This window comes from Pelodiscus sinensis, chromosome 1 (assembly GCF_052426305.1).
Source record: "Pelodiscus sinensis isolate ZL-2025 chromosome 1, ASM5242630v1, whole genome shotgun sequence".
Lineage (NCBI taxonomy): Eukaryota > Metazoa > Chordata > Testudines > Trionychidae > Pelodiscus > Pelodiscus sinensis.
The window spans coordinates 108,828,312-108,854,030 of NC_143052.1; the positions used below are offsets into that span (position 1 = coordinate 108,828,312).

Below are 25,719 nucleotides of genomic sequence, written 5' to 3' on the forward strand. Positions count from 1 at the left end.
TGGACCGTCCCTCCAGGAGAGGGTGGAGGGGCTGTCTTCTGCACTGCAAATGTTCTTTAAGGTATGTTCTTTCTTTCAAAATGGTCAAGTAGCCTTTGATCCCTTTCTCCTCTGATCCCCCAAAAATAAACCTACAAAGGTATTCACCTAGTTTAAGAACAAAGTTGAGCAAATGTGAGTTCTGAATGTCCGGTGTTGACCAGGACTCCACTTTTGACACATGGCCAGCATTCCTGTCTTCAGAGAATAGACTGCTCAACAGTATATACAACTGGACACTACTGCCAACCAAATAAGATCTACAACTGTTTCTTTCCCTTTGAAGCTACTGCTCCTTTTCTCTCCCCTTGTCTTTCCTCTAGTCTTGTTCTTGCTGCTTATGTGTCACTTGAATATGGCCAGCCAAAACAGTTTAAATTATTTTGTCTAAAACAACATGGTGTCTTGATTACCTCATTCGGAAGGTGATTGACTAGATTTATTTTCAGCCATTTGATTGAATTGCTTTAGAAAAATATTTGGCTCAGAGGTGCTGGCAAAACTTGATCCATTCTGTTCCCACAACAAAGGGCACTATTACTTTTATCTGGCTTGTGCAGGGAGAATGGCTTTTGACAACCTTGAGATCATGTCCTCACGTTTGTGTGCATTCTCCTTCTTAGGACATAGGGTTCAGCCAATCTGCCTTCCCCACAAAGATGAAGCATTTGAAACCGGGACACTCTGTGTTGCTAGTGGCTGGGGCAGGGTGTCTGAGGGTAAGTAAAATGTGAGGTGGTTGTGATAACATTGCTATGTGGGTAACGAGATGCAGAAAGACCGCGGCTCCCTTTTCTGTAACAGAAATACAACATCTGCCAAAGGGAAACACAAATCAGTGGTTCCCTATTTTGCTGATACAATGATGTCAGGCCATGCTCTGAGGCCACTTCCAGACCTGATGTGCAGTGGCTGAGTGTCAAAAGCACTGGGATCTTCTTGCCCATAACTCTGCAGCTTCCTAGCGCTATCCCTCCAGCCCCTCGCCACTTTTCATAAACAGTTAAGCTCCATGACACTCTTGTGAAGTAGAGAAGTATTCTTCCCTCTTCTCCCCAGCCCAGTCATGCCAATGGGGAAACTGAAGCACAAAGATGCCTTGGTGAAGGCCACATGAATCAGTGAGGAGCGTTAGTAATAGAACCCCAGTCTTCTGAGGCCCAGGTGCCATGATCCAGCTGCAATCTTTGTGCAGTACATAAGCACTATATGAGGCATCTCTGCCTCCTGCCTAGTTACTTTTGATACAAAAGGAGATCACTTGAGCCTTAGTTGACTTGCACACACCAACTGTTGGAACATTAAGTGACGCTGTCAAAAAATAAGTAATGGTAGAATTAAGGTTACCTGTGCATGGCATTGTATAGCCCTTTGTAATGTGTTCTCGCATCTTTTCCATTCATGCAGAATTAACTTTTTTCTGTACACCAAGGCAATGTGAATTTGCACCCCTAGTGTAAAAAAAAAACCAAACCCATAGCTGTGGACACTCTGCTAATCAGCTGGGCAGCATTTGAATCTCTTGAGTGACTGCACACAGCTTACAGGGAACACTGGCCTTTCGTGTGCTCAAATAACAGCTCCGCTCTGCTTTGGCTGCAGCACAGGAAAAACAGACTTTCTGCTCTCAGTTCCAGTGCTCAGTCAGCCCTACTCAGGGTCAGTTCCAGGGATGGGTAAGCAGTGCTGTCATCCTGGGTGTCAGGTTGGCCTTCAGATTTGGTGTGCTGCTTTTTTCTTTTTTATTATTTAAACTCAGCTGCCTGGAGCATCAAAGAAGTTTTCCATCCTGGTTGTGAAATGGCTAGGGCTGCTCCTTCCTCTATCAGAAGCAGCTATTCTAGGAAATATTCTCATGAGCCCCTATACCCCTTGGCAGGAGAGAGCAGGCTGAGTCACTGCACATGCATAATGCAGTTGCAGGTGCAAGCTGTGAGGGAATGGAGGATGCACTGGTCAAAGTTTAAATGCAGAACTTGAAAAAAGTCTCTACAAAGCTGCAGGTTTTTCAAAGAATTATAACTTGCCCAAATTTCAATAGCTTTTTATGAAAACCACAAAAGGCACATCTGTGACACACAGGCCATCTCTTCCCCCCCCCCCCCCCCCCCACTGAGCTCCAAAGCATAGGCGCACCAGAGCTATTGAGGGGAAAATGTCACCAGAATTACTTTGGGGGGGGGGGGGGAAACATGTACTTTTTCCTAGCCTCATTCTCAGAAATGGTCAAATCATTTTGGCTGATGTTTCTCAGAGCAATTCAGCCAGAGACAGGCACCAACATGGAACATGTTAACTCCAAGGGCTATAGCTTGTTGCAGTTGCAAACAAGGACTTGCAACAAGAGTTCTCGGGTAATCTAAATTACAGGCAGTACCTCCAGGCCTGTCTGTGCAACACTGATGTTCTGGTGGCTAGGCTGTGGCGACAGATCTGCAGCACAACTTCCTGCTTTCTAGGGTTCTAGAATTTCTGATGTTGCCTGTTTCCTTCCTTCTGCAGCTGGTGAACTGTCCAGCGTTCTGCAGGAAGTGGAGCTCCCTATCATTGATAGAGGAACCTGCAGTGCCCAGTTAAAGCAAATGAATCTGCCTTCATTAGGAAGCTCCATGCTCTGTGCCGGCTTTCCTGATGGTGGGAAGGATGCTTGTAAGGTAAAGATCATTCAGTAGGATCTTCCTGTAGGATGATCTCTGCAAATGGGGGCAGACTCCAACCCTCCCCACCAAGCAATCCTCTACTCTTGCGTACCAGAAGGGCATCCTGCCCTAAAGAGGGAGAGGAGGAAGGAAGGAAAGGAATTGGATCTTGTCCATTACTACTTTTACATGGCTACTGAACTGAGGCCTTAAAAGGAGCTTCAGGCATATGAAGGCTTTGTCTACCCTCATCTCTTGGGGGGGGGGGGGGGAACTCCCACTGCTAGGAGTAGAGATGTTAAATTGTGATTGACTAATTGAATAGTCAATGCAATTTGCATAGACTGTTACATTAGTCGATAAGGGCACCTCTCACCTTTGAACAGGCTACACGTCAAAGGCAAAGTGCTGCAGGGAGCATGGGGTCAGTGGGGGACTGTACTCCCCATAGTGTTTCAAAGCAGCAGCACCGCATGGAGCCTGGGGTCAGCTGAAGTCTCCTGAGCTGAGCCTGGGCTCTGTGTGGCACTGCCGCTTTGAAATGCCACATGGAGCCTGAGGACACCCCAGCTGGCCCCAGGCTGCACATGGTGTTTCAAAGTGGCAGTGCACATGAAGCCTAGGATCTGGCTCCAGGCTCCACATGGTGCTGCTGCTTTGAAGCAGCCTCCTTCTCCCACTCCTCCTCTCCTCCCTCTTTCTGATGGGGGGGGGGGAAGCAACTAGTTGACTAGCCTGTCAACTATCCGATAACCAAATGCTTATCGGATAGTCGACTAGTCATTCACGTCCCTAGCTAGGAGTGTTGCTGTAGATGAGGAACTGGTGCATTTAACCACCTTTTTATCTAGGCCTGGCTAAGATAGGGTTAAATGACCTGGTGAATGATATGCCTGATCCCTGTCTAAGCTGCTATTGTTACCACTGGTGAATCGGCACAGGTGGGAGCACAGTGGTAGCAGGCAGCCCAAAAGGTTACAGGAGACCCAGCCTAATGGAATTTGATACTATACTACTGTACTGGGAGGAGGCTGAAGTAAATTCTTGCCTTCTCTTTAGGTTTTAGGAAAAATAGCTTCTCCATTTCTACTTGTTGTATTGGCTTCTCTTGTAGGCATCCTTCCTGCCCACGGCTATCTTAGCTGTTGGCAGCTGTGTCCATCAGAACATCAGCCTTTCTCAGGGTTTCCCTAGTAAAGGGGGGACTTCTACAGCCAGGAGACCAAGGGGTTCTTTTCTCCCCCAGTCTACACACAGTTCCTTGTGCTGCAGTCGTGGGAGGGCCAGCTGTAGTCAGCGTGCTGAGGTCCTGCCACAATGCGGCTATTAACCTCTTAGAACAAAGGCAGTGGAAACAGTTAACTGAAGTGTGGTGATGCTGAGCCTTTGTCAGTCTTCCGAAGAGCTGCAACTTCACCTCCTGAGAGGGGAAGCCATGAGGTGATACCCTGAAACCGTTGTTACATTTGACCAAATATCTGCTCTTTTCCCCTCTCCTCCTCCAACCCATGCTGGGCCAGGGTGATTCTGGCGGTCCCCTCGTGTGTCAAAGAGCCAGTGGTATCTGGACTCTGGCCGGCATCACATCGTGGGGAGTTGGCTGTGCAAGAGGCTGGGATGCTCTTCAGAAAAGTGTCAGTGAAAGGGGTTCCCCGGGCATCTTTGCCAATGTAGCTGAACTGATGGACTTCGTCACCCAGAACATTATCCCTGGTGGGTACATTTACCAGTGATCTCTCTCTGCCTGCTTGTCTTATCCCTGGTGGGTACATTTACCAGTGATCTTTCTCTGCCTGCTTGTCTATCATGAGGGTCAAGAAAATGCCTGTCATTAGTGACGTACCGGAAGGGCCCACTTGGGTGGTCTCTGATTGGTCACCACCTATCTATGGGTCTTTCTAATGCACTTAATGTGTCAAGTGGCATTAATCAAATGGATGCACCAACTGTAGACCTGCCTGTCCCAGACAATGCAAGTGTTAATTTTATTCTGTGTGGTGTTCTGTCTCTCACTGCAGTGCCAGATCGCCTTCTCCCACACTTCCCTGAAGGATGCAGCCCCCACGGAATGCTGGTCTTTGGAGCAAGTGGCCGCATTCAGTATCCCCAATCCAGTGAGAGTAACTACCCTAATAATAGGTATTCACTGTACATAATCAGAAACACTGGCCCTTCTGCTAAGGGCAACTTTTCATATGGCCCTTTGTGTCTATAGAGCCAAAAGGGATGACTGTCCCTGCAGAATATGTATAACTCCTAGCCATAGGACTTCAGCCTGCAATTACATGAATTCTTATTCCTGGCTTAGTGAACATGATCAAGTCAGTTTTGTGGCTGAACTTGTGGGTACATGTCAACTTTAACAAGCTAGTCTCTAAAGTTAAACCTCTTTCTAGTGATGCTTGCTGGGATACTGGGCAACAATAGTTACCCAGCAAGAGCCTGTTGGGATGAGAAGCACAACTACTTTTAGTCTCATTCTTACATGAATAGTGCTCATAAAATTGACGTACTTGGCTTAACATACCCTAGCCCTGCTGTTTGGAGCTTTTTGGGAGGGAAGGATGCAGTAACATGAATTTCACTCTAGCCCTGGCTCTGGTGTCTGACTTAGTTGCTTCTTTGTTTTCAGTCTGTGCATGTGGAATATAACTGTGCCGGAAGATGAAGTTATACTGATACAGTTCACCAGATTAGATTTAGAGAGCCAGATCACATGTGACTATGACTACATGTCCTTCTATTCAGACAAGAGAGAGCTAATTGGTATGTATAATGTCTTAATTTCTCATTTAATACTTGGCATGGCAGGCAATTGGCAATATGAAACATGAACGTTGACTTGAGCCCTTTCGTGTCTTATTCTCTTAAGGAACGTCTCACTGGCACTGACGCTAGCAAAGCTAAGTAAGGGAGGTGGGGAAAGTTAGATATTCATGTCCATTACACAGCTAGTGTGTAATTATGGTGTGAAAATTCTGATTAAAAAAACTGTTCTGTTGTATCTTTGACCCCCTTGGGAGGGAGCAGAGGAGAAAAAGGCCTGGCACGCCTGGGATTAAAGAACCTCTGGGCCCAGTTAGCCCCACCCCACTTGATCTGCAGCCAATGCCAGGCCTCGAGTTGGGAGACCAGGAAGGAGCCTGGCTCTGTTTGGGGCTGATAGCAAGGAAGCAGGAGGCTTGGTTCAGCAGTATGAGGGCTCAAACGAGAACCTGCCTGCCCAGCAGCCATGGGAGCAAGTAAGCCCCCATCCCTACCGCTCTGGGCAAAGAGGGGAACCTATTAAAAAAAAAACCAACTAAGGAGAATCTGGATGACTGCGGCCCCAAATTTAAGGACTTGGATTGGGGGTGGCTTGGAGTTCCTGGGTCAGGAACACAGGGGAAAAGGAAGCCAGCCTTCTCTGCCCCCCTCTTCAACAACTTTGCCTAGGCTCCAAGGAGTCAGCCACACTGCTGTTTCCACCTTAGTTTTTATGTGGTTCTTGCTCCTAGTAGCCCCATGTAACTGAACTGTCATCTTATTGGGCTCTTACATCACCAAAACAGCCCAGCTATTTCTGATGCTGGAGTGCTTACCATGCGGCAGTACTGTCCTGCCAGTAAACCGGAGTTGGATTGTCTCTGGCTATTTTGAGTGCAGTTTTGTCTCCAGACATTTTACTTTGTAGGCAATTGATGCTGGAATAGTCTTTTCAGAGTCTGCCCTGGAAGGCATGACTCTGTATACAATATTGGAGTGTAGTGAATCTGAAAAGTGTGTGCCACCATCCTAACGAGTCTAAACTTTTCACTGCAGGTAAAATCTGTGGGGATGTGTTACCAGCCCCTCTGCTGATAGACTCTAATCAAGCAATTGTTAATCTCGTTACTGATGGAAGCAGCACTGGCAGTGGCTTTGAATTCACCTTCACAGCTATACCTAAGGAATCAGAAGCAGGTGACTTCAGACATACAGTCTGTCCACATGTTGCTGGCAGCTGATCCCCCTTTAAGCCAGGAAAGCAATCCCCAGTGCATGTGGTGGTGGCTTTTTAAACTTAACCCAATGTTCTAGGTTCTGGCTGTGGGAGTGTTGCAGTACTGATGGAAGAGGGAAAGATTGATACTGCTAATTACCCTGGCGTGTATCCCAGTAACATGCAGTGCCATTGGTTCATTGAAGCTCCTGCAGAGAACGTCATAAAGGTAATGAAGGAAGATGCTGCTTTTAAACCTCTGCCCTTGTCTGTGGAGCGAAGCAATTTAAAATCCTGCTAGAAATTATCTCCAATGCACAAGCCTGTAAGGTTTTTCACATATGACTTGCAAGAAGCTCAGTTTTAGCCAATTTAGATGGGGGGAGGGGGGTGTAGCTCTGTATGAACTAGCCTTCTGAGCTGCTGCTGTTGCTGTAGATGCTTGAAGCTGGTTGGTACTAGCCCTTCCAATTAATAGAACTGCATCTTGGGAAAGCCAATGCAAGGTTTCAGCAGAGTTGAGGGAGAACCTGACAACCTGCTCTATATGCTCTGTCTTCCCCTTCTTCCAAGAGTGTTAAACATGCAGGAACAGTACTGTGCTAAGCAAGCAGTAGCTAGAATCCACGTATGTGATGACTGTGCCTACTGTGGGTGCCAAAGTGATACTTTGCTAATTGTGGCTTGGTGCCTGCCTTTCCTCCAGCTGTCATTGCAATTACTTCAACTGAAGTGAGGTTACCTGTTAAACTAACCACACCTCTGCATACTTCTCCTCTCTCCCTCCCTCCCCCTGCCTCTCTGATCATGGAAAGAAACACTGGCTAGAAACAGACAAACTTAATTCCATTGCATAACGAATCAGCCCCACTACAAGAGGTGCTCATAATAAACTTGGTGATAGACTTCAAGTCCCTGCATCATTTCACTTTATTCAGGGTTACCCTAGGAATAGGGTTAAGGCTTTCTGGAGTGACAGCTAAGCTTGGAAATATCTAAGACTCAGAGTTAACATTTTGCCTACAAAGGTGGTGGTAAGAAGTTATTGACTGCCTTTTTTTTTTCCCCCCCTCCCCCTGGTTATCTTTCCAGCTGGAGTTTGAAGACTTTGCTGTTGAATTAAGCGAGGGCTGTATCTATGATGCAGTTGTCATTTACAGTGACACTGAAGAGGAGTACCAGCTAGGTAGCCATGACTTAGTTCAATTTCCCCCTTTGAATCCATTACAGAAATGAACACTTACATAGTTTGCTGGCAACAGAATACAAGCTACGTGAATGACACATGTGGTAGAATTAAACCACTTTAGTCAGAAAATGCAGCACTACTCTTTCTACAGCAGCCTTAACTCTGCCTTGTTGTGCATCTGAGTACAGCAGAGGATTCCAATGGTGGACTGCAGAGAGCTGGCTGATGATGTTGGGCTTAACCCTGCCAGGTGCTGAGCACTGTGCTGTTGATCCAGCAGAGCACTGAAGTGTAGGGGCTCCAGTGCTCTGTGGGATGGAGACAGAGCTTGGCACCTTGCAGTGGTGCTGGTTCTCCACTTTATTTCCAGTTGCTGTTGTCTCATTAAAAGAAAGTAATCATTAAAGCTGGAAAGAGTTCTGTCAATCTCCATATTATCCTGGACTCTGCAGGTATGTCAATCAAATCACTTCATGAAATCTAACCAATATTTCTGGACTTTGGGGAAAAAACCCACCTTTGTTTAGAATTTTTGTTTTCTATGGTATGATTCTTAAAATCTCTAACACAAAGTGATACCCATCTAGCCTTTTAGGGTGAAATGTGAGGAGATAACATTATTGGACCAGTTTCTGTTGATGAAAGAGAAGCTTTTAAATTGCACAGTTCAAGTTCAGCTTTCGCCAATAGAAACTGGCTGGATAGAATCTTTTATCTCACCCGTCTTGGTCCCAGGATAGTGGAGAAACCGTGTGGCTACAGCAATACTGTGAACAACATTTCACTCAAGTTTTCAGCTCCAAATAGCCCTTTGAGAATTTTGGGGCTTTGTTCAAAGTAGAAATTAAACCAGACTTCAAAATCTCAGTCCTTGGTGACGTGGAATTTCTTTCCTTCCTTTAACTTTACAAGTTAAAATACAGTTCCTGTGTTGAAGGGGTGAGAAACTCTGTACTCAAAGTGAGAAACCCTTATTACATAACTTCAGGACAACTTTTGCGCAGACATGTATGTGTCTTGGGGAGGAATGAGACACACAATTATGAACCTGGCTTTGCCACTTGGATTTGGGCAAGCCACTTCTCTTCTGTTAGCCATCAAGTAGCAGATGGGCAGTTGTAAATCACATGCCTTGAAATGTGATATATAAAGCTTTTAAATAAATATTGGAACAGAAAACAGAAGTTAGTTACCACAAATTTTGGATTCTTGAAAACATGTTCTTTATCTTGATTAAGTCAGATTCAAATTTGTATGGGCACTGACTTTTGTTTTTTTGTTTTTTTGTTTTTTTGTTTTTAAACCCCCAGAAAGCGATCCTGGCATCTCAAAGAGCTTTCAATTGGGTTTTCCTAAGGAAAATCCAACATTTCCTATGCAAAAAAAAGTGTTATTCTCTTCAGAATCCACATGTTCTGTTGGAAATTTTCCACTAGACTGGTATTTCTAGAGCAGCCAGGAACTAGGAAGGCTGGGTGCCTTTTAAATAAGCACAGAGAAGGGACGCTGCTGGTTTTGCTCAAGGTCCTCACAATGCTGGTGTGCGTGCATGCAGGTTTGAGACATTGGGTGCCCATCACATATAGGTGGCAAATTCAGCTTTTGTTAGAGGCTGTTAGTTGCATAAGTGCCTCACACCAACTTGGGTTTTTTTAGTTCCCATAGTGGGAAAATTAGCAGGTTGTTTTCTTAGTATATAATAGCTTAATTTAGGCTGCTACTTCTTTCTCCTTGGGTACTTTTCTATTGTACTAGGCCAATGTTGGGGTGGGAGGAATCTGGGGAGAGGAACTTGAAATTTTTCCCTACATAATGACTTTTTGAGACAAATTAAAGGTATAAGTCCCTCTTCGAGTTTGTCTCCTGTGGCCATAGTTCAGCAAAGCTGAGAATGAGTTTAAAGTGATGTTCTGAATTTTAAATGCTTGGGGCTTTTCTTTGTGTTACAGCCAAGCTGTGTGGGTTCTCAATCCCCACCCCAATTCTGAGCCCTGACAATGACATGTTGATACATTTTGAAAGCGACGGGGAGAACAACTTCAGAGGATTTAAGGCTAGGTTCACCTTTGTTCCTTCAGGTTGGTAGAAAGTCCTTTTTGTGTTCTGAACGCTGGGTCTGATTTTTTGAAATAGTCCCCTTTCACTTTGTCAGGGTGGAACAGTTTCCACTGGTGCAATTCATTTCCTTAACAATGGAAAGGAATCAGAATTCCCACACTGGGAACCTTGACATTTGTTACCTGAAACTTGTGGATTCTTTGGCATTGTAAATTACTTTTGGAAGTGTTCCATCTGGAGACTGCTCTCCTATTACAGTAGTGAGTATGGGAATATGAGGTACCTCCCCTGAACATCTGCTGTTGCTTCTCTTTTTATATGCCAGCTACTGACATTGAAAGTTCTGGCCTTCCCTAGTTGGAGATCCTGCTCTAGGACTGAGGTTTCAGGGGTTGGAGGAAGACATGTGGCCATGTTTTGAGTCTAAAATGGGTTCTACTTATTCTGTCTGCAGTGGAAGAAGCTGAATCGGTAGTTACAGAACCAATTGTTCTACAAACATCCACTCCAAAGAATATCCCCATAGGTAAGCTGTTGGTAAACCCATTGTAATAGTTCCTCTGGTCTTATAACCAGAGGATCCTTTGGAAATGGACTTCAGTGTTGCAGGTGCACATGGGATATAGGATTTGTGGATCAGGGCTTGTCAGGTGTACATAGTAAGGAGATAAAAGCATATTTAGAGTAAAGAAATGGAGGGGGAGAGGAAAGGATATGCTCACATACCTTGCAGAGGTTGTGCTCATGCAGTGCCATGTTATCCATTTAGTTCAGGCCTGGGTAAAATACCATCTGCAGGCTGGATCCAGCTCACCAAACCACCAGATCTGGCCTGCAGATGCAGCAGGGAGCCTCAGGCAGACTCCCTGCCTGCCCCCATGTGCTGCTGAGAGAAGTGGCCATTGCAGGGCTCTGTCTGAAAAGCTGTGAGCCTGGGGAAGGGAGGAGAGGCTTCATGCTCTGCTCCCACCACCCAGCACAAGCCTACTGGCTTCTTTCTGGCCAGTGGGAGCTGCCTGTCGTCAACAGGTAGCTAGCAAAGCACCCTGCCCTCCAGGCTGGTAGATGTTCAAAAACCACATGGCCCCTGCAGCCAGTGTGGGGGTGGGGCAGGCAGGGAGTGAAGCAGGTAAGTCTCCCAGTCAGTAAAATGTCTGTTTTCCTCAGATGGAAGGCCACATGGGACATTCTTCCCCCCTGCTGTCTGGTGGGGGCGGGAGGAGTGTGGGGATTTAAAGGCACAGTGACTCCCCCCCCCGCTCAATGGCATTGGTCCCTTTCTTTTTCTCAACCAATTTTTTTTCTTCCTGCCATGGTTTTTTTTTTTTTTGGTGAAAGTATCTGGCACCCTCCACAGCTCAACCCCTCTGCCCCCATATCCCTTCCCATATCCTGCACCCCAATCCCCTTCCTCAGGTCACAACTCAAACTTCTGCACCTCAGTCCCCTGCACCCTAGTCCCCTAACTCAGATCACAACTACCTCCTTCATCCAAGCTACCTCCCAGACCCCACATCCTCTCCTGCAGCTCCTCCATTAATATGGAAGACTGCAGCCTTTGACCACATTCTTGGCCCCCTAGCAAAAAATATTGCCCTCCCCCATCTAGTTTAATCCTTTCTAACCTGGACTGGTGGAGGAAACCTTGAAATTGAGATGTGTATTTATAGGCTGGGGGGAAGATGCTAGTGTAATATGGAATCTCTCTAAGAGTCCAGTTCTCAACCACTTGCATTTATTCTGCTCAATAAGTTACCACACCCAGCTATTACCTCAGTGAAGGGAGCCTGCTGTACTGCATCTCTTTGGCGGTCTCTGCTTTATAACTTCAGTTGAAAATGAAACTCATGTGATAGATGCAAAAGGAAGGAGAGTCTCTGATGCCAGCCTGCCATTCATTCACTTCCCAGCTGTTGTTTTGCAGATGTCTGTGGCTTTCTCCCATTGAGTCCCCAGTGGCTATCCAGACGTGTTGTCGGAGGAGAAGAAGCATGTCCCCATTGCTGGCCTTGGCAGGCAGGCTTGCAATTTCTAGGTGACCACCAGTGTGGTGGCGTCGTCATCAGTCCAACATGGGTACTCACAGCAGCCCACTGCATACAGTCGTGAGTAAATCTGTCTGGGATATGCTTCTGTGTAAGTAGTCTCCTCTAGGATAGAAAAACAATGCAGGAAAGTACCGTAGACTTCCGATAATCTGGCACCTTTTGGACCTAGGTAGTGCCGGATTATCAGATTTGCTGGCCAGGACACAATCTCCCTCCCTCTTCTCCCCCCCCCCCCCCCTTTCCTCTTCCCATCTCTCTCCTCCGTGCTGTAACTTGATCCTCCTCTCCCTTCAATCCCCTTTGCTGAAGCAAAACGCTCTTCTCCGTACTGTAACACGATCCCACTCTTCCCCCACTCCCCCACACACCTTATACTCTGTCTGGTTACAACCAGCATGTGTGCTGAGCAGCAGGCTTTTAATCAGCTAGTCAGGAACGCTTGGAATTTTGATGCTGGAATATTGGGAGTGCCGAACAGTTGAATGCCAGACTATCGGAGTTTTACTGTATCCATGTTCCCATATATACAACTCTCTGTTGCTTGTTTCCAAGCCGTATTTTAGTCTTTCTCTCTGGAAAATGTCGGCTTGGGGAGAGGGCAGTGGTGAGGGGGTCACATGAAATCCAACCTTACGTATTTTATCAACTTCCACTTGTCATGGCAAAGCTCGGATCCATCAGTCTGCGGGGGAGAAAGCTCAGTGACTAGTTAAACTGCCCCTGAAAACTAAGCAAAGGATGCTCATAAAGAACACTGTCTATGCACAGGTCCAATATGGTTGTTTCCATTTTACAGAAAAAGTCGACCTCTGCACTGGACTGTCCTTGTGGGAGACCATGATAGAACCTTGAAGGAATCAACAGAACAGGTAGAGACTAAGACTGTAGCGATGCCTCTGCCTTGCTGCTTCACGTTAGACCTGTGTGTGCTCTAGATGAAAGCCAGGGCTAACAAAAAGATGGGTGCCTTGGGTGATGGAAGGGAAGAAGAGTATTTGAAATAAAATAGACTGTGGCCTTGCACACCAAGCCTAGCCCACAGTGAGACCTTGTATACTGTTCTGTGTTAGTATCTCTCTTAAACACTACGTGGCAAAATGCAGGTCTTGTTGTCTTAGCATTGGGCAATACATATCTGCACAGAATCACTTGTTGACCAGTGCCTTTTTATGCGCTAAACTGAGTCAAGGGGGAGTAGTTCTTGATTTTTCTGAAAAAGTGTATTGTCTTAGATGCAGGCATGCTGGAACAACTTGTATAGTGGAGGTGCTGAGAGCCATCAAACCAAACTGTAAGCCCCGTATAACATGAGGTATAAGAGTTACCTCTTGCTATTGGACAGTCCATCAATAAGTAAGATCAGTCCTATACCTACAGCTCATTCTACCACACCACAAACATCCAAAGGCTAAGCAAAAGAGGTGTGATATCAGAGCATTGCAAGGCCAAACCAGCTGCAAGATGTTCCAGCAACATCTGTGTGAGAAACTCTGTAACCTTCCTGATGACAACAACATTGACATTCAAGAGCACTGGGATCAACTTAAAAATACCATTCATAATGTGTGTGCTGAAACTCTAAGCTATTCCACTCATCGGCACCAAGATAGTGTGGTGAAAACGAGGAAATTCTAGTCTTACTTCAACAGAAAATAAATGCATTTTGTAACTGGCAAAATGGTTCCCCTAACAAAAACATGAGGCCTATCACCTGCTTAAAGCCAAAGTCTAAAGAAGGCTGGGTAGCATCAAAAACAAGTGGTGGCAAGAGAGTGCCTCAGATTCAGGATTTTGTAGACCAGGGTGATATGAGAAGCTTCCTTCAAGCAACAAAAGCTATACTTGAACCAATCTTCAAAGGTCCAAACCCCTTAGGTTCCTAGGATGGCTCTACTCTTCTCAAGGACAATGCAACCATTGAATAATGGTAGAAAGAGCACTTTGAGAACCTACTAAATGGTGACTCCATGCTCTCTGAAGACACCATAGAGTTTATTCCACAACACTCAGCAATGCAACACCTTGATGATTTCCCCCATTTTTCTGGGCATACTGGAGTTCCTATCACCTTCCTAGACCAATAAATAAATCACAGGGCACCAGCCTCAGATGGCATCCCAGCTGAGCTATTTAAAGCTGCTGGTACAATGCTCCAGCAAAAAACATAGCCAGTTCCTCAACTGAATTTCTTCAACCAGTGAAGAAATTCCACCTGACTTCAAGAATACCAACATTGTTAGAATAGTCCTGAAACGGGGCAAATCTTTGTGCAGGAACTACAGAGGTTTTACTTGCTCAGATCCTACTAAACTGCTTTCTTCCCCTTGCTGAGAACTCCTTTGCAGATCAGTGTGGCTTTAGGCCATCTCAAGGAGCAACTAACATGATCTTCATGGCACAACAAGTTCAGGAGAAATTCAGAGATCAACATCAGGAACTGTTCATGGCATTCATCCACCCAATCAAGGCCTTTGACTTCTACGACATCAATTATGATGTCCTATAGAAGGTGCTGTGTAAGCTTGGCTGTTCGCAGAAATTCATTTCCATCATGAGACTACTCCATGACGGAATGACTGTTAACATTTTGTGCAACTGCTCCGAGACCAAACCATCCATTTGCATTGGTATCAAGCAGGGCTGTGTCATTGCTCCAACGCTCTTCTCCATTTACTATGCCTTAATTCCGATTCACATTCACAGCTGCTTTCCTGATGGATCAGGATTGAATTGGCATTCTATAAAATATTCTTCAATTGTCAATGTCGCCAAACAAAATGTAAGATACTAAGAATTGGCATTGCTGACCTTCAGTATGTAGATGACTGTCCTTCTTGTGTGCACACCCAGGCTGATTTGCAAAACATCCTAAATCTTTTTGCAGATGTCTATACTAGCCTAGGTCTTGGGGTCTCTCACTCCTGTGTGCCAACACATCTTTTAGAAGGCCACTCAAATGAGCCCTCAGTCTTAGGGATCTACAAACAGGCACCAAATCCAAGATGTTGGTTTACAATGTGGTTGTTGTCATCCCCACCCATCTCTATAAGTTACCCAGGCCTCACACCCATAGACACCTCTCAAGTAGCTGGGGTGGTCCCAGGAGCACTACCTCAGGAAGATTCTCAGGATCAGCTGGGAAGACCAATGCACTCACTTCAGGCTTTTCTCTGCAGCCAACATCAGCACTCAGGTCATGAAGCACCAAATCTGCTGGGATGGCCACTCCCCTCCTGAAGCAAGTGCTCTTCCTTCAGGTCTGGGAAGAAAGGCTTGTGGAGGGCAGAGGAAGTATGTTTCAAAGACATACTGAAGGTACACCTTTAAAAAGGGAGGCGTCGACCCAGCAAACTTGGAGGACTCTGCATTGTACAGAACACCATGGCACTATACCGTACACCAAGCCATGCTCTCTTTGAGGAGAACAAAAGCGATCGTGAGAGGGGAGCAACAAAGGCGGAAAGAAAGGGCACAACACTCCAGCCAACAACTCTCTTCTCCAAGAGAACACCTGTCCCTTCTGTGGGGGAAAATCTGCAGAGCTCTTCAGCCACTTAAACTCACCCCTATGACAGACATCCTCACATCAAGGGATAGCTGGGGAAGAGGGGGGGGGGGGACCCTGTATATGATGGAACATCTTTCAACCCAGAGGGCACAGCAGCAGCACCCATCGTTCCAGCATTTATGCTTGTATTTGCACAATGAAATAGAATCCTCATTCCCATCCTCAAGGGATTTTAAGACAATCTCTTCTATTTGGGGCCTATCCAAAGTACTGGAAAATATACATAATGACTTCCAGAATCCCAAAACTTCCGGTTTTTTACTCTATCCTGACGCTAGTCTGTCCTTATTCCAAAATGTACTCTGATAATGGAGCTTAAAAGGGAACGGGTTCAGCTGTATCTTCCTTGGGCCAACCTCTTTCATCTCATTTTCCTTTATTAATATTTTGGTACAGGTGAGACAGGTAAAAACGGTTGTGGTGCACCCTGACTTTGATAGAGTGAGCTATGACTCTGATATTGCCCTGATCCAACTGGACGTCCCTCTGGAGTATAACTCCGTTGTGAGGCCAGTATGTTTGCCCAACAGCACGGAACCCTTATCTCCCTCTGGACTGTGCACCATGACTGGCTGGGGGACTACACAAGAAGGTATGCATTATGTTCCTCTCTAAATGGGATAACAAGATGTCTGAAGAGTCTCTCCCTCCTATATATCTTAGTAATATTGTAGGGTGTGCTGAGCATTGTGGGGTTGAGATGTGGATAGCAGGATCCACTGCTCTTCCCACACACATGTAACTTTAGTGTTTAGGAGCTTTCTACCAATCACTGTGCAAATAGACATTTCTTAAGTGTTACTTGGGGGCTAGCTGACTTTGCATCTGTCCAGCTGTGATTAGAAGAGTGTCCAGGACGGCAGACCTAGCAGTTGCTTTTTGCTTTTATATTCGGGGTCTTACTGTCTGACTTGTAGGGAGTGGAAAGCCTGACAAACCATCAAAAGGTTAAAATGATCAGGGCACAAAAGAGAGGCTCATAAACAAGAGGTGTATTCACGTAGAGAGAAACTTGAGCTAGGCTTGGGGAACATTTGCTAAAATCTCAGCTATTGCTGCATTTGAGCCCAGTTGCTGGGCAAAGCCAAATCGAGTATCTATTTCTGTTCTGAAATGGCTGTATATACTGTTGGCAAAGGGAGACCCTCCATAATCTGGCATATGGGGTACAGGGCACCAGCCTGCATCCTCCTAACTGCATTCCTGACACCGTGCTCTCATCATCAGAGGGTTCAGATGACTTAGAGGAAAGTCCAGTTTCTGTACTCAGCAGCCTGGTTGGATCAGAATTGTTGCTGTTAGTAAGCAGACATGGGGGAACATGTTTTCAGCTGACTTCTCTTTCTGGTGGTTTGCATCCCCAGCAGGCTTTTTTTTAACCCTGCACATAATTTACAATGTGCTAAAGTTCCTCTACCAATTTCTCTCTCCAACAGATGGGAGCCTTGCTAATCGACTGCAACAGACACAAGTACCCATCCTGGAGAGTGAAGTCTGTGAGAGAAATTATTATTTTCATCACCCTGGAGGGATCACAGCTCGGATGCTTTGTGCTGGTTTTGCTTCCTCTGGAGGTCAGGATTCCTGCCAGGTAAGTCTCTACTAAAAGAAAATTTAATTGGAGGTGAGTCTCAGTGATTTTTTTTCCCCCCCTGCGTATTTTAACCTGGCAGGATATGTTGGGAAAAGTTTGGTAGTTAGTAGACCAAATCCTGCCAATGAGGCAGCCACACTCGAACTGGCACGAATGGGTGGTGCTTAGACGATCAAAGGAACAAAACACAATTAGTCCAAACTAGAACTGAATTCAAAACATGGAGCTGAAGAAGCATAGTGGCAAAAAGGACCATTTGGTCTATTTGGGTTTTTGATTGTAACTCTGATTGGGCCTGAGTAAGTCTGGGTGAGGGGCTGTTCTTCCATTTACATTTCTTGAATGATGCTTCAGGGAATAGGTGGCAGAATCACATTAGAACATTGGGTTACACTTTTTATATTAATGAGGGTAATTTAACAATTGTTCAGTAGTCCAACAGGTCGATAGGTTCCTTATGATAGTCTCACACCTACTGTGTGCTTCCATCTATAATAATATATTCATGCCTGTAAAACATTTCACTTCTACTCACTTTTTTTATTTTATAAACACTTGAGAAACTAGTAGCTGACAGCCTATTCTGTTGCCAGGAATATGGCAGTGGAGTAAGTAATAGGTATCCGTGCATTCTCCCTCATGCAACCAAGGAAACTGAAGCATGCAAATCCAGCTGTGGAGGAAGGGTGGTGATTGTGATATAAATAACAACCAATGGCCTACCAGTCCCCTCAGGCGTAGATATGTGTCTTACACCTGTGCAGTGCTAGCTCTGTAATTTGTAAATGGCTGAGAACTTAACAAAATGGACAGTAATGGACTGCAAAACTCAGTGGTGATTGAACATGGTGGCTCTTTAAAGAAAAAGACCTACAACCATTGTTGCTGGTTTCATCACTTCACACTGATTCTACAGGCACGTTCAGTTTCAGAGTGACCATTTATGGAATCTCGTCTAGATTATACATGGTGTATTTTGGCTTTCATCTATCAGAGATGGTCTAGATGGTACTGGGTCCTGCCATGAAGACAGGGGAATGGACTTGATCCCTCTCGAGATCCCTTCCAGTTCTAATGTTATGAGTTTATGGGGTCTGTATATAAAATATGACTGAATTTAGTACCTCCTGTTTCCCAATCCTACGTTAAGTCTTTAGATAACGCTGCCTTTCTAATCTAATGTATTGAGTTAGCCATCCCAGTCCATGATAAAGAAAACAGGAGGATGAACTGGGCACACTCAGATCTCCTATTCAAACGTTTCCCCTTAGCTATGGTCTGTGACTGCTCCTCCTACACTCTTAGCAACAGAAGCTTAGAGTATAGGAAGAACGTGAGTGCAAGAAGTTTCTACTAATATTCTAAAGTCCCTCATTGTGCTTTCAGGGTGATTCTGGTGGCCCCTTGGTTTGTCATAATGAAAAAGAACCATTTATTCTTTATGGCATCATCAGCTGGGGTGTTGGCTGTGCCAGACCAAAGAAACCAGGAGTTTATACAAGGGTGAGGGTCTTCCTGGATTGGATCAAATCCACTATAAGAGGTAAAGATCTTTTTTTCTTCTAAGCAGTGTATGTCCTTAAAGATTTATTTTCTGGAAGTAATCCAACTATTCTGTGGACAGAATATAGAAAAATACCATTATTTCTCACAGGAAATGTGGGAGGGAAATGCATATATTTAGGTTCCAATATTTTCTCCCCAACACACCCCTCTCCCTCCTGAAAATTGGGGAAAAAATGGTTTAAAAAATTGTGTGGTGTAACTTTTTTTTTTCTCTTTGTTTCTAAATCACATGAAGTGGGTGGTTTAAAAAGCTTGCTTTTGGATTAAAAAAATTAGTCAGCCCAATTTTGGAAAGGCATAACTTCTGGGATAATGATGTGAAGTACAGTGCACTGATATACTGTACACCAAACTCTGGTCTACTATTTGATATCTTCACAAACTGCTGTGGAATTGGGATGTCTTCCTAACTGAAGTAGGGCAAACAGCTTATTCTCTTTCCAAGAGCAATTTCACTGCTGATGTAGCAACTACCCATCTCAACAGATATTTCTAATTATCCATCTTGTCAGGCTAGAACAGGAGGATGCAAAACAAAAAAGGGATAGAGAATAGGACAGAGAACATCTTATTGCCTCTGTGTAAAACCATGGTACACCCATCTCTTGAATACTGCATACAGATGTGCTCACCTTATCCCAAAGAGGTATTGGCATTGGATAAGGTTCAGAAAAGGGAAACAAACATGATTAGGGGTGTGGAACAGGTCCCGTATGAAGAGCAGCTAAAAAGATTGGGAGTTTTCAGCTTAGAAAAGAGGAGACTAAGGGAGGCTATGACAGAAGACTATAGAGTCATGACCGGGGAGGAAAAAGTGAATAAGGAAAAGTGATTTACTTGTTCCTATAGCATAACAACTAGGAGCCACCTAATGAAATTAATAGGTAGCAGGTTTAAAACAAAGGACGTTTTTCTTCACACAGCACATGGTCTGCCTATGGAATTCCTTGCCAGAGGAGGTTGTGATGATCAGAACTTCCACAGGGTTCAAGAAAGAGCTAAATAGATTCATGGAGGTTAGGTCCATCAATGGCTATTGGCCAGGATGGGTAGGAATGGTGTCCCTAGCCTCTGTCAGAGGCTGGGAATGGGTGAAAGAAGAGGGATTACTTGAATATACCCCATTCTGTTCACTCTCTTTGGGACATCTGGCATTGGCCACTATCAGCAGACAGGATATTGGGCTAGATGGACCTTTGGTCTGACCCAATATGGCCCTTCTTACAATGATAATTTCTCTTGCTAAGCAGAGTAGATTTTTATCTTAATATTGCAGCTATGTGCGACTCAGCATAATGCTTTTATAGATGATGTAAATAGAAATGTACTAGTGTAAAATGCAGCTCAGTTCCTTATCCTGATTTCCAGCATAATGGGTTACAAATGATCCACTTGATGGCCTGCTTAGCCTAGTCATCCAGTACACTTTCATTGAATAAGCATGATTTTTTTAGATTTGCTGTTAACTCAAATGAAGAGGAAAAACAAATATCAGCATAGTCAGACTCAGCGTGAGCATTGGTAAGAGTAGTGACCACTGTAAAACAAAATTCCACATGGCTGTGGTTCATGATGAGAGCTGTCTCCAATCAGCTCCCCCAGATGAATTGAAAGGTGGCTAGAAATCTTTCACATTGGAAGGTCTACTATGAATGTGTGTTGGCCATTAGCTTTCTGTGCCTTTTTACCCTAAAATAATTAGTCTCGGGAAGAGAAGTGCACTGAGATTCATCTGTAAATCAGTTCCTGTGGTTGAAGTTCCCTTCTGCCTCTGGATAGATGGCTTCATTTGCAAGGCTTCGTGTTTCATTATCACTTCATACTCAAGGCTATGGAATGTCTTGATCCTGTGTATGAGTACTGTCTGGTTTCCCCACAAAGTTGTGTTTCTACAGATTAATAAAATGTGTCCAGGGCTACATAAACTTTGTTGTACCTGTTTCTACAGAGATTGAACCAACTGCACTTCAGATAAGTAGTAATGGACATGAAACCTTAATGCAGATGCCAATGAAACAGCCAACAGAACTAATGGGCACTTCATACAGACAAGGTAAAAATGCTTCTGCAGCTATACTCACTTCATACTGCAGCTTGTCTGTCTGCCTTGAATACTCTTGTAACCTGTGGAAGGTGGCTAAGATTCAGCTTGGTTGTATTGTACAGGGTGCCAAGCTCTGCAAATGTTGCTCAAGTGTGGATAGGCCAAAAGCTTTGTTGTAATAATGCATTTCTTGGAATTGCCTGCTGAGACAATAGTTAGATACAAATAAACTTTTGTAACCCTCACATGAGTGCAGATGAGGTGAGAATCGATAGTTGAGTCTAAACTGGGTTTACAAACAAAATGACTTTCTTTTGCATTCCATCAACCATTTTTTTTCCTCTGACTCTTCTGTTTTTTTATTTTTAAAAGATGAAACCTTTCTTGCTGTTAGTGTCCCTAACATTACCGCACTTTGCAATTTTTGGCCACTCGATAGCCACCATGTTCTCATGCTCCTTCCCAGCCCCCTAGTATTAGCATAACTGCCCATTGGAAAACAGTTTCTATCTTTTTTTAAATATTGCGTGAACAATTGGTCAAAGGATGCAATATAATTTTGATTGTTCACTATAAACTAGTTCTCCAGTATCTACTTCAGTAAGAACTTGGCCCCTAATTAGCAGGTTTTGTTACAGCATCATGACTCACTTGAGTTAAAATACTAATTAACCCTCATCCTTGCAAATTTGGGTAAATGTTAGAATGCCCATTTAACAAACTGATAAACTAGAAAGTAACCAACCCTGCTTGGTCCAAGAGCAGAACCTGGGTCCCTCGGAGCGAAGGCATGGACTGCTGACACCTGAGTTGATGGACCAAGTCCCCTACTTGAAGGAAGTAGCAGACTCTCAAACTTTTATATGGATCAGGCCAGTCTTTACTACAATGACAAGCTCCTAATGTAGGTGTTAGAGGTTAAGATTTATGCCTGCTTTCCTTAATGGAACTTGCTTTTAAGACCACCTACAGTAGTGGAGGGAATGACAACACTAGGTCTAATACTTGACGCTCCTGAATCTGCAAGGATTTCAGAAAGGCCCATTGTAGTGAAAAGACTTTTGGCTCCAAACACAGTTCCATTTTTTTTCATGGTTCCAAGGAATGTTTTGAAAGTAAACCATTCTATTGGTTGCACCTTGGACAGCTGTCTTTTGAAAGAGAGGATCCAATGGTAACGCATAATTTTAAAGTGCCACCTCTCAGCACTCTATACTCGGTGGAGGGGACCATAGGGAATGCTTAGCTTTGTTTTCAAAGGGAATGGGGTGGATAAGAGCAGACCCAAGGTCCTCCATAGAATTAGGATCCTTTTGGGGTTCAGGCACTCGATTCAATTCTGCTTCTGCCCCAGATGTACTGTCAATCTTGGGCAATTTACTTACCCCTGGGGACTAAAGGTAGAAAGGGTTACTATTTCCTGTCTGCTGCTCTGCCAGTCTTGTCTATTCAGACTGTAAGCTGTGCAGGGCAGAGACTGATTCTCGTACATAAGCACAGCAACGCCTTGTAGAACCGAGTCCCCATTTTGATTGGGGCTGTAGAGGCTACCTCAATGCAAATAGGATGGTGATAAACAATTTGGCCTTTGATTCAACCTCCCTCATCTGCCGTATGCTGAATACACACTGACAGCTGCTCTTTCACAGATGAAGCAGACAACATTGAAGGAAGAGAATGGTGAAAGCATAGAGGGTAAACAAAAGAACTGTTTAAAAAAAAAAAAGATTAGCTTTGGGGCCTTGCCAAGTGCTATTGCTCACTGCTTTAAACATCCAGCCACTTCAAGAGTTACTACCAGTGGCTCAGCTTGCTTGCACTGTTACTGCTTCCCTGTTTTCTCTGGTATGTGCTTCTAAGCCATGGTAATTGGTACCCAGGCAGATAACTTCAGCAGTAGTCCAGGATTTGGATGGCCATTGAGACTGAAGAATAGTTCCACCAGGACAGTGTGGGGAATGAAAGGAAGTATATATGAGCACTCTAAAATCATGACAGGTGTGGAAAAAGTAAATAAGTATTTACTCAGAGAACTAGGGGGTTACTCAAGGGAACTAACAAGTAGCAGATTTTAAACAAACAGATTTATTTCTTCATGCATCACACAGTCAACCTGTGGGACTCCTTGCAAGAGGATGTTATGAAGGCCAAGAATACAAGAACGGCCATATTGGATCAAACCCGAGGTCCATTTAACTCAGTATTTTGTCTTCTGACCATGGCCAATGACAGGTGCCCCAGAGGGAATGAACAGAACTGGTAATCCTCAAGTGATCTATCCCATCACCCAATCCCAGCTTCTGACACGGACACTAGGGACACCATACCTGCCCATCCTGACTAATAGACATTGATGGACCTGTCCTCCATCAATTTATCTAGCTCTTTTTTAACCCTGTTATACAGAGCTCAACAAAGAACTAGATAAGTTCTTGGAGGATGACTGTTAGCCAGGATGGGCAGGGATGGTGTCCGTAGCTTATCTGTCAAACTGGGAACAGGCGACAGGTCACTTGATTGCCTGTTTATGTTCATTCTCTCTGGGGCACCTGGCATTGTCCACTGTTGTCAGACAGGATACTGGGCTAAATGGATCTTTGATTTGACCCATTGTGGCTGTTCCTAGGTAACTAGCCAATTAGCCCATCTTAAGATGGGATTTTAGTTCTCTCCTCCACGTCGATCTTCTCTCCTGAGCCTCCGGTCTCTTGCTCCATCTCTCTCTCTCCTCCTACCTTCTGTCCCCCCTCCCCCCCCTCTTTCAGCTCTCCTCCACCTCCTGCCTCTCACTCGGGGGACTGCGAAGCCCAAATGGCTGTTTGGGCTCCGCACTCCTCAGGCTGCATGGGGACCGCGGAGCCCAAATGGTCGCTTGCGCCGCTTGTTCCCACGCGGTGGCCTGCCTGAGCAGCACAGAAGTCAGCCAAGCACCACAGCAGGAGGTGAAGGGGGGTGGGGCGGTGATGTTCATGGGCGGGGCCTGGATCCGCTGTCACGCTGCACGTCACTGCCTTGCCCCCCTTCGCCTCCCACCATGGCGCTCGGCTGACTTCTGCACCGCTCAGCCATGCCACTGCGGGGACACAAGTGGCTGTTTGGGCCCTGCACTCCCCATGCAGCATGGACCGTTGAGAGGGAACAGCCAGCATTTCAGCATTACAGACTCTCAGACATTGGGCTACTATGGGGTGGGAATGCCCACACAGTTGTGATACCTCTTCCATGCAGACAGCATCAGTTACCAGCATATAAACCTCAGCATTTGATTATTCTCTATATAGGCAGTTAAAATGAGAGCGAGGCTACATATTCCTTTGCATTCTTGGCCTAACCACCCAGCTGCTAAAATCTGAACTGCTGGCTTTTTCCCATTATGAGAAGGGAATGCTGATGAATAATGTCTCGGACGAGGGGTGGTGATGTCATTGCTAATTTTAGCAGGGATTTCACAAACCTCATTAGAGAGAATGACTAACCAAATACTAAAGCTTTTCTGAAGAGGTTATAGATACTGCTGTGAGATGCAAAAAGCTGTATTATATACAGGATTAAAGAGAAACCGTTCTCACTACACTTTAATTTTCGCTCCTGTCACTTTAATTTTCGCTCCTGTTTTATAACACTCACGCAGATGCTTCAAAATATTTCCCTATTGATTTGTCTCTTTCCACTTGGGAATCAAAGTCAGTATTTCCTATCTGTGTGCATGGAGCACAAGCCAACACAACTTTTTCTTGTTCCCTTATCTTTGTGCTTTCTAAGCAGAGAGAGGGTTCTTTGATTTCTTCAAAAAATTCATTAACTTGCTGGAGCTGTTGCTTTAAGGCTGGACAGGTTAGTAAGAGACCAGTGTCCAGATAAAGAACGAATCATCACACTGGAAAATTGTGCAGATCAATTTAACATATGAATGCTTGAGATGGGTATACAATGGTGAGAAAAATCAAGATTAGCCACTTCAATCTGGGGCTGTCCTAGATGATTGGCTGTTAAGCCAGATTTGCCTCTTTATTTTAATCTCCCATTTTAGAGGCCTGACAGTCTGGGCGCACAATCACTTTGGAGATGTTGCCTATCTCACTTCCAGTCCTGGACTGCTGGGGCTTTCTGCTTGCTTTGTATCACTGAGCACTTTAGTACAGAGGATGAGTTTTCAGTGCTTCACATCTATCATTTCAGGCATTAGAGACCTGGGGAATGCCTACATACAAACTAATGAGAAGTATACAATAGCTTTATTGGGGAGAAGCAAGTTTTTGCTCTTGATTACTCATGTGCATTTCCATTGGCTTTGAGGATTGCACATTTGTAACTGAGGGCAAACTTTCATCCTTTGTCTTACAAGAGACACTTAGTGCTCTGGGTCTCAGTGATGACAGGAAGACTGAAGAAGTAATATGCAGTACTAATAAGCAAGCAGCGAAGAGTCCTGTGGCACCTTATAGACTAACCGAAGTGTTGGAGCATAAGCTTTAGTGGGCAAAGACCCACTTCGTCTGCATGCATGCAGACGAAGTGGGTCTTTGCCCACTAAAGCTTATGCTCCAACACTTCGGTTAGTCTATAAGGTGCCACAGGACTCTTAGTCTGAATCTGCAAAAGCGGCGAACATGGCTACCTCTCTGATACTTGACACCTAACAAGCAAGCGGTTTCCCATTTGGTCATGCTATCCTCTTTGGATATCTGAGCTAAGACGTAACTAATAGAGCTTGTGCTGTTCTACAGTTCCTTCCTCAATACTTCAATAACCAGCATATATTTCTCTATGCAGAATGTCCATCGGAAGTGGAGTTAACAGAACCAAGAGGTTTCTTCTCATCCCCTTGCTCGCCAGGCTATGTGGGAAGCCTGAATTGCTCTTGGGTGCTCCGAATGTCCCCCAGAGGCATGGCAAAGCTCACAGTGAAGTATGCATCAATACCAGCCTCGCAGAATTGCCAAATGGCACTCCTGGGGATATATGAAAAGAGCCAAAGAGGAAGAAAAGTAGTAGGTAAATAATCTAACTGCA

The 25,719-nt window shown here is 44.8% G+C and overlaps 1 protein-coding gene across 2 annotated transcripts in view; it reads left to right on the top strand.

Annotated features, from left to right (window-relative positions):
* The window catches only part of OVCH1 (ovochymase 1), a 67,516-nt gene that overhangs the window by 14,285 nt on the left and 27,512 nt on the right, over positions 1-25,719 (top strand). The window contains exons 6-22 of one of the 2 annotated variants that reach the window (XM_075940721.2): positions 663-758; positions 2,542-2,693; positions 4,199-4,391; positions 4,697-4,817; positions 5,311-5,444; positions 6,480-6,620; positions 6,738-6,868; positions 7,732-7,825; positions 9,778-9,906; positions 10,341-10,412; positions 11,811-11,991; positions 12,731-12,803; positions 15,899-16,094; positions 16,936-17,093; positions 18,483-18,639; positions 20,611-20,715; positions 25,480-25,701. In XM_075940721.2, the coding sequence (XP_075796836.2) occupies positions 663-758; positions 2,542-2,693; positions 4,199-4,391; positions 4,697-4,817; positions 5,311-5,444; positions 6,480-6,620; positions 6,738-6,868; positions 7,732-7,825; positions 9,778-9,906; positions 10,341-10,412; positions 11,811-11,991; positions 12,731-12,803; positions 15,899-16,094; positions 16,936-17,093; positions 18,483-18,639; positions 20,611-20,715; positions 25,480-25,701 (2,355 nt within the window). The remainder of the gene's footprint in view (positions 1-662; positions 759-2,541; positions 2,694-4,198; positions 4,392-4,696; positions 4,818-5,310; positions 5,445-6,479; positions 6,621-6,737; positions 6,869-7,731; positions 7,826-9,777; positions 9,907-10,340; positions 10,413-11,810; positions 11,992-12,730; positions 12,804-15,898; positions 16,095-16,935; positions 17,094-18,482; positions 18,640-20,610; positions 20,716-25,479; positions 25,702-25,719) is intronic. The other variant, XM_075940722.2, reaches the window with a different exon arrangement.